Source organism: Brassica oleracea, chromosome C8, assembly GCF_000695525.1.
Source record: "Brassica oleracea var. oleracea cultivar TO1000 chromosome C8, BOL, whole genome shotgun sequence".
Classification (NCBI taxonomy): domain Eukaryota; kingdom Viridiplantae; phylum Streptophyta; class Magnoliopsida; order Brassicales; family Brassicaceae; genus Brassica; species Brassica oleracea.
In genome coordinates this window covers 38,959,320-38,969,818 of record NC_027755.1, presented here as the reverse complement: position 1 = coordinate 38,969,818, position 10,499 = coordinate 38,959,320, and the positions used below count along the sequence as shown (strand labels likewise).

Genomic DNA, 10,499 nt, shown 5'->3' with positions numbered 1-10,499 from the left:
AAATAACTCTTTCAAGTGATGTCTGATCTCTCCATCAAACTTCTTTTCAATTTCGCTTACATCTTAGCAAAAGAGAGGGGTTATAAAAAAAACTAAAAACTTCAGGGTTCTCTTTTAAACTTTCTTTCAAATATGCCTGCCGGTGGATTTGTCGCCGGAGATGGCCAAAAGGCTTATCCCGGCAAACTCACTCCCTTTGTTCTCTTCACTTGCGTCGTCGCTGCCATGGGTGGTCTCATCTTCGGATACGATATTGGTATCTCTGGTAAGTATCTCACTATTTCTCAGCTTTTACATTTTCATCCCACAAGGATCTGTTTAGATATCATACATCCCCATGTCCAAAACTTTAATAGTGGTTCCATAATGAAACATCAACAAAACTGCCTCTGATGTTTCTCTACATTCATAAACACCCATATGACTAAAAAAAACACATAATCATCAAACTTACAGATTTTTAAAATATTTTATTAAATATCCCCATATGTTTCTATACAGTCATGAAAACCCTGTCTGATCAATTTTAATATAACAGGTGGTGTGACGTCGATGCCGTCTTTTCTCCGTCGATTTTTCCCGTCGGTTTACCGTAAACAGCAAGAAGACGCGACAACGAATCAGTACTGTCAATACGATAGTCCTAAGCTTACGCTGTTCACTTCGTCGTTGTATTTGGCAGCGCTAATTTCGTCGCTGGTGGCTTCCACCGTGACGAGGAAGTTCGGACGACGGCTCTCGATGCTCTTCGGCGGTATACTCTTCTGCGCCGGAGCTCTCATCAATGGCTTTGCTAAACACGTTTGGATGCTCATCGTCGGCCGTATCTTGCTTGGTTTTGGTATCGGTTTCGCTAATCAGGTCTGTTACTAATATAACCATAAACTTCAGCTATGATGATTTTAACAACTATTACTAACCATAATAGTAAAATTATATATTGTTCATTTTCATATTAAAGTCACGAGTAGAAAAAATCAAATTGGACAAACTTTCTACGTGGTATCTTATAAAATTCAGTGAACTGAATCTTATATTTATTTCGCTATAAATGTACCTTGGTTTTAAAAAAGTCATGGACCAACCACTTCCATTGAACATAATCATCAAATAATTAGGTCAAGTTGACATTATTATTTTTCTCTTGCTTTTACTATCAGTTTACAACAACGTTCATTACTTTCCACATTATATTATATGATACAACAATTATTTAATTTCTTATTGATTTATTTTCGGCTGAATATCCACAATTGCACATGGTCTGTTCTTTAAACACGTGACGTCTCTTTCTCCTTTTTTCAGTTATTTAATCAGTTAATACATAGTTTTTGACGTCATATCGTATATTATAACTTTTTGATCATTCATCGATACGGATCTTTAGTTAGAAAAGGTCATATTCGGACCGTATCTTCTTGAGGTTATAACATATTTACGTAACTGACCTAACATGTTTACATGTTATAATTTTTATATTTACAGTCTGTGCCACTATACCTATCTGAAATGGCTCCATACAAATATAGAGGAGCGCTAAACATCGGCTTCCAGCTTTCGATTACTATCGGAATCCTAGTAGCCGAAGTACTCAACTACTTCTTTGCCAAAATCAAAGGCGGCTGGGGATGGCGGCTCAGTCTCGGTGGTGCGGTGGTCCCTGCTCTTATCATAACACTCGGCTCCTTGGTCCTCCCTGACACTCCTAACTCAATGATCGAGCGAGGCCAGCACGAGAAGGCAAAAACCAAGCTCAGAAGAATCCGTGGCGTCGATGACGTCAGCCAAGAGTTTGACGATTTAGTAGCAGCTAGTAAAGAGTCTCAGTCGATAGAGCATCCGTGGACAAACCTCCTCCGCCGTAAGTACCGGCCTCATCTCACCATGGCCATTATGATTCCTTTCTTTCAGCAGCTCACTGGAATCAATGTGATTATGTTTTACGCTCCCGTTTTGTTCAACACCATTGGTTTCACGACCGATGCGTCTCTCATGTCAGCCGTGGTAACTGGCTCGGTTAACGTCGCCGCCACGCTTGTGTCGATCTACGGTGTTGACAAGTGGGGACGTAGGTTTCTCTTTCTTGAAGGCGGTACACAAATGCTAATATGCCAGGTAAGGAAACACATATATCTACTTTCTTAATTTATCGGACATAAACATATTTGACTTATCATATGAAGTCATGATCTATGAACATATATAAACATAATTGGATATAAATCGTTTGATATCATGATATGAACTTATACTTGACTTTATATGTGCCTAGAGAGTGATTTTATTGGGTAAGAATATAGATATACGAATACATGCTGACGTTGACTAAAAAAAGTTGACCAAGAATAAATAATGAATTCATGCTGACGTAAATGTATGTCTAGATATCAATTATCGTTAGATAGAATCCTTTATATATCATGGTTTAGACCTCATGTATAGTCGTACAGCTAGATGGTTTTCAAAATCTATTTGCATGCATTAGTCTATCCATTACACTAATGAAAATATGGTGTTCATTTTTTCTTGTGTGACTATAGGCTGTGGTTGCTGCATGCATCGGGGCCAAGTTTGGGGTAGACGGGACCCCTGGTGAGCTACCAAAGTGGTATGCTATAGTGGTTGTAACGTTTATATGCATCTATGTGGCGGGTTTCGCGTGGTCATGGGGTCCGCTAGGGTGGTTAGTACCTAGTGAGATCTTCCCGTTGGAGATAAGGTCGGCGGCGCAGAGTATCACGGTGTCGGTGAACATGATCTTCACGTTTATAATAGCGCAGATTTTCTTGACGATGCTTTGCCATTTGAAATTCGGTTTATTCCTTGTGTTTGCCTTCTTCGTTGTGGTGATGTCGATCTTTGTCTACATATTCTTGCCGGAGACGAAAGGGATTCCGATAGAGGAAATGGGACAAGTGTGGAGGTCACATTGGTATTGGTCAAGGTTTGTGGAGGATGGTGAGTATGGAAATGGGCTTCAGATGGGCAAGAGCAGCAACCAAGGAACTAAACATGTTTGATTTTGTTTACTTTGTTTTAAATGACGAAATTTTAAGAAAAAAGATATGAAATTTCTAATTTCGGTAAAGAAAAAATGTATTAGTCTAGATATATTTATGTTTATATAATTCAGTATTACATGGTGATGAAAGTATGCATATGATTCTTTTTATATCTTCAGCCTATTTTCTAGTTGTTGTTAAATTTACTTCATAATACATATATTACAAAGCCGTAAAAGCTCTAAATCTAAGATATTCATATTGAAAGAATAACACTCCATACAAGAAAATTGAATCGGAAATACAAAGAAACCTGCTTCCTTGCACTATTACTAATGCGCTAACACTTTCTAACAATAGCTTCTAAATGGAATTCTCATATAAAAAATAACGAGATTAGGAGATAGACAAAGTAGTATCTCATATGAGACATCTAGAGAACTATCCAACCTCCGAGCACGCCATGAACCGGAAGAACCCTCTGTTCTTATGAGTTTAACTATTCAAAATACTCATTTGTCTTATGTTTCATTTTAATTGGTTAAATTATTAAAAATAAAATAAAATATAATTAAATTAATAAGTTGTCTGAAAATATTAACAAAAAGCTACTGAGAACAGCCATTAAGAGATTTTACTGTTAAAGGTGCTCCTGTACTTTCTCAATCCTGACTATATTTTGTTTGATCAAAACATCAAGTAGTCCTGTTGTCAAAAAAAAAAAAATCAAGTAGTCCTCTTTTATTTTGTTTTTGTTTTTGTTTTTCCTTTCAAAAGTATGAAAAAATAGAGAATAAATACATCATTGATTTGTGTTTGATACAAAATATAAGATAAAAACTAGTAACATTAACATGATATTACTATCCATAAATTTACACATAATACATAATATAAACTTTCCTAATAACTATAATACATAAATAAAAGGTACTACAATAATATTGAGATTTTTTTGCTATTCAAGTATTTTCATTTAGTCTTCACATGAGTTTCAATTATACCAGTTTTGATTAACATATACAATTTTGACTAAAATATACATATTTCCACTACAAGAAATATGTACATTCTTAGCTCACGAAAAATGCTATGGTAGGCTTTTCATAGCGTTTTCTCATATGCTATGTCATCGGCAGCCATAATAGGTACCCCTCTACGATAGCATTTTTAAAATGATGCGAAATATGCAGATATGATAGCAATACTTGAAGGTTGTTATTAACTTTAATTATAGCACTATTTTTTTGTTACAAATTCATTGCGATTCATATATTGGTGCTATAATAGATCTTTTGTACAATAAACCACAAATAATTATAATTAAAAATAAAATAAATTTTATTTATAAATTTAAATTGGTTTACAAATAAATTCTGGTTTACTAAACTAAATCAGATATTAAAAAATAAAGTTAAACCACTACAATTTCCCTAACTCTACGCTAAACCAAATCTAAATCATATTAAAACAAAACCTAAAAAATTTAACCCTAGTTAAACCGCAGCTTCTTCTTCTTACGCCTCCACATGCCGTCGCGTCTTCTTCCTTGGCTCGGACCTGCTCACCGTCGTCACCGTCCTCTCCACACCAGAGCTCGGACCTGCTCGCTGTTGTCGTCTCCACCAGATCTTCCTCTCCTCCATCTTCTTTCGCCATCTCGCCGGCGTCGCGTCTTCTTCCCCTCCCTCCTTTGTAGAGGTGGAGAATCCATGTCCGTCTCTGCCTCCTCCGCCGTCAAACTCAACCCGTAAATCTTTCCACACCAGAGCTTTTCTTCCTCTGCTTGCGAATGACTCAGGGGCTGGTCACACCAGAGCTCCTCGTTGGCGTCGTCGTTGTTGAGAGATAATTGAGAGAGAAGCAATGGAGAAGAAGGATGTGAGAGATTGTTAAAGATTGAGACATGAAAAATTGATTGTCGAAGAGACAAAATTCTGGAGAGAAGAAGATTGGAAGAAAAGAAGAAAAATAAGTTGAGAGAGGAAATCTTGGAGAGAGAGAAAGATACACACAAAAATTGGATTTGAACCATTGATTATAATTAATCAATGGTCAAAAATGGCGATCCTCACATCACTATCTTAACCAATAGAAAATTAAGAGTATTTATTTTCTTTCATGTCTTCGACGAGTGTATTATTTATTATGTTTAGTTTATTTAAGCTTTAATAGTATATAGGTATGGTGAGCTTGTTTTATGTAGGGTATATGATCAAGACAATGTTTGAGAAGTATGGTTTATGTTTCAAAATAGACTTTAATTATAGAATGAAGATGAATTATAGAATGAAGATTTAAGGTTTGTGTTTTGAAAGTTATAGAATAAGATTAAAAAGATGAAATTTTGATTTTAATTTTAAGATTTGAGGTTATAGTATAAAAAGATTAGAAATTTAAAGTTTATGTTTTGATTTTAGAACTTTTTTAAAAACATGTTTAGGTGTTTGTAGTGTTTGTAATTTATATGTTAAGATTTGATGTTTAATTTGAAAAATATTAGTTTTACAGTGTATATTTCAATTTTTGGTATAGTACATAGGGTTTAAAGTATATTTGGGGTTTGTGGAATAGGTTTGGAGTTTAGATATAGGGTTTGGAATTTAAATTTTTAATTTAGGGGTTATAAATGTTAAAATGAATTATTAAATATAAATGTTAATATTTAGTTATAAAATTAAAGAATTTTGGAAATTACAAATTGTGTTTAAATATAAAAAAGAGCTTATGATTTGGTATGTAGTTTAACTTTAGAGTTATATTGTTTGAAATATAATGTTAGAAAATAGCTTTTCTTAGCATTAGAAAAATGCTATTATATGTCTTTGAAAGTATTATGGAATCCGCTTAAATAATATTTTGGCTCTTAAGTATAATTTTTTTTCGCTAAGTATTGGCGGAATGAGTGATTTATATTCCCGCTCACTTAATCTTTAAAATAGCATTAATTAAGTGTTATTTTAGGTTTCACTCTATCTTATCGTTTATCGAATGCTATTATATAGTACGAAAATTTTAAACGCACATACGATAGCAGTTCAGTAAAACGTGCTATAATAATGTGCTATCAATGTGAATTTTTTTTATAGTGTTCTGATCCAATTTATCTCCAATAAAATATGATAAAATATGAAGTTAATGTTTGAGATATATAAACAGATGAACTCATGAACATTGAAGAAACAATTAATATGGTTACTTTAACTTAAGATCACATTCTGATCTTAGCGGTTCTAAATTATTTCTTAACCTTAACGATTTTGACACAAACCTCGATTGATTTTTCTATCAATATCCAATGTGTTTTTAAAACGCATAATAATAGCTTGGGAAAGCCCCAAGTCTAGCTAAAAGACTTTTTCTTCTCATTAAAAACCATATAATAATTTCATGTAGTTCTACGAATATTACCACAAACGATGGTTTTTAGGTGTTATGTTCAATTATTTTCAAATTAAAAGTTTTGAGTAGTTAGATTCATTTATCGATTAGATCAGGTTACAACTAATAGTTTACAAATTTCTACTTGGTCTCTTTCCTAAACCTCTTACAAGCAATGATAATACATAACTAGGTCAAATATGCATGATCATGCATCCAAATGAATTGTACTTTAAGAAAAAAAAAACCTCTTACAATCGTTTATTGCCGATACTTTGAGATCCTTTAACAGTAGCTACATAAATTTCATGGAAAGTAAGAGAAATTATCAAAAAACAATAATTTGCATCCAAGATAAAAGTTTATGGACAATGGTCACGAGTGACATTAAAAGTACATTTTAGAGGTTCACAAGTGAGGTTAATTTAATTAGTTTATTTGTTACAATGATTAATTTTGATATTGTTCTTATCATGTCCACAAATTTTGGGAAATGTGAATGAATTATAAATAGCTTTTCCAAAAAGTGAGGATACGTATTAGAAAATCTCCACATGCATCTATGATAGAAGTCTACAAACATATGTCACAAAGACCATTATAATAAGTACTGAGAGCTTCACAATTGAGGTTAGTTTTTAGTTAATTTAATTTTGTAACACTGAAATTGTTATGACATTTCAAGAGGAGGATGATCATAAGTTTTAAGAAGAAAGAAGATAACATCATCATCAGAGAAGAAAGAGTCTCCATAGAGGTGGGCCGCCGCCATTTCAAACATGATTATGACTACTTGATCAATTTGATTTCTACACTCGAGGTAAACTCACCTAGTATACTTTTTTGTTATTTATTATAGAAAATGAATATTATCATTAAAAGAAAATATATGTTTATGTTTTGCAGGTTTTTTAGGAAGAAAACTCTTTCATATTGGAAGCGGCACATCAACTTTTCACCTGTTGCTGTCACTGTAATTGTAGAGATGAGAATAAATTGCTTTACATCCCTGCCAGAGTAGAACAAAAATACTCCAAATTTTCCTTTTGTGTGTTCATAATACTTACCAAATAAATCCTTTAAGATTTCTACTAAAATCATAAAGACTTTTGGTCTACAACAAATGTATTTGAATACAAAATTCATAGGCATATTATTGGCTCATTAATGTACTTTAATTCATGAATATATTCTAATTTACATTTTACTAAAACTAAAACTAAATCATTTCTCTGCAAGGTTTACTATATTTTTTAAGTGGTGAAATATATATATCGAGTACTTATGGATTAAATAATGTTAGAAAACAACATAGCTATATATTTGTTATCTAAATTACTTTTTTCATCATTACTTAATAATAAAATCATTATAGTTCTGAATAAATAGTTGATATTAATGTCTCTATAAGATAATTTATATACGATTTATGTCAAACTGAGGAAATAAGATCAAGAAAACAAATGAATGGACAATAAAAGATATTTTATATACGGTTTATATCTTTGGTTAGTTGTAGAACCAAACGAAGCCGCCAAATAACAGACAAAGACTTGTTATTCAACAAAAAATTTAAGCAAGTTCCAAATAGTAAGAACCCTTCAAAGCTATTGCAATACCGTTCAAACCTAAAGAACACAAGAATACACCCCACTATCATTGGGTCCACCGAGATCGTTCAATTAATTAGCTATTATTATGGAACTTTGTGCTCTAAAGAATTCAGAAAATTAAAAGAATCAACCATGTATAGACTCGTAATTGACAAAATTTGGAGACGTAACTCCGGTTGGATCGCTTAAGGTTCTCTAGAAGCGAACAATGACTCAACTCAGCATATTATTATTGATCTTTTGAAGAATTGCAACTATAAAGGTGTTTACTTATTGAATTGAATCATCTTTTTCAACAATCGTATACATTTACCATTCAAGTATACATTAACCAGTTTTGATTAACATATACAATTTTGATTAACAGATACATCTTTCCATCCAAATTATCTCCAGTAAAATATAACAAAATATGAAGTTAATATGTTTTTTAAGTGTATGCTTTTATCCTTACTAGGTAATAATCCGCGTCTTGTGCGAAATAAAATTATTAATTTTGTTATTTTTGAAAATAAGAAGACATTAGGTCTGTTTAATCTGGATATCGGTCCAATTTTAGATTAGGTTTTTGGTGTTTAATCTACTAAAATATAACAACCATTCTAAATCAATATTTATTTTGTTTATTCTGTTAAAATACTTGTGATTTTTTATTTTTTCGATGATAACCAAAAAATATTATTATATGTTTGGTTTCATGTTATATGAATTTTAGACAGTCCTGATGTCGAACCAATGGTTTCATATTATAATTTCTAAATGCATGAAAAATCAAATCAAATTTAGATAATAATTGAAAAAAAGAAAAGAAAATTACTAAGATAAATCATTTCATTACAATTTGGTCGATGATGAAAGGAAACATTAAAAAGAATATTCCAACTTCCAAGAGAATTAGAATTTTCACTTGTAGTGAATATTTATTTATATAGGTGTTCAAGTCAATGTGCACATGTATGTAGGACTGAGAAAAATATCCGTAAATCTTGATTCGATTTGTTATCCTTTTTGATTCGAATAGAAAAATACGGATATATGTAGCTCTACGAAGCGAAGAATATGTAATATCCGTAAAAATGAAGCAAATCACAAATATTAATATTTTCTGAAACGGATATCCGATCCAATGCATATATATACATATATTTAATGAATTAAATATATAAGTTATATAAATATTAAATTTTATATGTCTTACAATACTTTTATTTACTAAATTTATTAAATAAGTTATTAGTATTCTAAAAAGTAAATATTTTTTTTGTAATAAATTTTTATTATTTAATATTATTTAGATTTTAATTTATTTATACGGATCGAAACGGATACCGGTTAAAAATCTAATTTTTTCCGGATATCCGGGACACCGAGTATCCATATGGCTACGAACCGAATCGGATCTGATAATTGATTATTCGGACGAAACAGATCGGAACACAATACCTCCAAAACTCCAAATATCAGATTCGTGTCCACACCTACATGAATGTGTATATAAAAATATATAAAAATGGTTGATTAATATATAAAGATACCGTTAATTATCATTAAAAATATATTTTTGTTCAAAATAACACATGAAAGATAAAATTCTTAAAATAAAATTAAGTAACAATAGAATAGGCCTATAAATTAGAGAATTTTTTGCAAATTGTCTTTTTACGTAAAACGTTTGTATAACCCCTAGAATCATGCATTTGAGTTTATATTGAAAAAACATAAAATAGTATATAGTGTGAATACATTTATGCAGAATTTGGGTGAAAAGCTCTTTGCACGTGACACATCAGCGTATTTATTCTCTAATCGCTGTGAAACTGTTACGTGACGAATATAATGAGAACATATTAAATGCCCATGTTTCTTTTTTAATATATAATGACTTATTCTTGGGTTCACCCCCTAGGGTGAACCTCTAGGTTCAACAACCACTATAATTTCATTATTTCAAATTCGATATCTTTTAAAAAAAGAAACAAAATATTGTCAAATTATATAATCTTTTTAAAATTAAAATGTAAAAATAAATAAATAAAAAATAGTAGTAATTACAAAAAAAAAAAATTTAACGTCGTCAGCAAAACATTAAACCCTGAATCCTAATCCCTAAATCTTAAATCCGAAACCCTAAACCCTAAACCCTTGGGTAAACCCTAAACTCTAGGATAAATCTTAAACTTTAAATCAAAATCACTAAACACTAAAACACTCAAGGGTTTAGGGTTTAGAGTTTTAGGGTTTAGTGATTTTATTTAGAGTTTAGGATTTATCCAAGGGTTTATGGTTTATCCAAGGGTTTAGAGTTTACCCAAGGGTTTAGGGTTTATCCAAGGGTTTAGGGTTTAGGGATTGGGGATTAGGATTTAGGGTTTAGTGTTTTGCTGACGACGTTAAAAATATTTTTTTTAATTCTTTTTTTTTATGTAACTACTATTTTTTTACTTTTTATTTTAAAAACATAATATAACTTGCCAATATTTTGTTTCTTTTTTTAAAAGATATC

The 10,499-nt window shown here is 31.4% G+C and overlaps 1 protein-coding gene across 1 annotated transcript; it reads left to right on the top strand.

Annotated features, from left to right (window-relative positions):
* Positions 1 to 3,172, top strand: LOC106309451 (sugar transport protein 1). Its single transcript, XM_013746474.1, has 4 exons — positions 1 to 265; positions 539 to 861; positions 1,486 to 2,115; positions 2,541 to 3,172. The coding sequence occupies exons 1-4, from the start codon at positions 133 to 135 to the stop codon at positions 3,018 to 3,020; spliced, it is 1,566 nt and encodes a 521-aa protein (XP_013601928.1). The 5' UTR covers positions 1 to 132; the 3' UTR covers positions 3,021 to 3,172.
* The last annotated feature ends 7,327 nt before the right edge of the window (positions 3,173 to 10,499 follow it).

Bases quoted from the DNA above. Each gene is read 5' to 3' on its own strand.
- LOC106309451 (XM_013746474.1), top strand. From the start codon at position 133: ATGCCTGCCGGTGGATTTGTCGCCGGAGATGGCCAAAAGGCTTATCCC. The intron at 862-1,485 runs GTCTGTTACTAA...TTATATTTACAG, and splicing joins GTATCGGTTTCGCTAATCAG to TCTGTGCCACTATACCTATC. The intron at 2,116-2,540 runs GTAAGGAAACAC...GTGTGACTATAG, and splicing joins CACAAATGCTAATATGCCAG to GCTGTGGTTGCTGCATGCAT.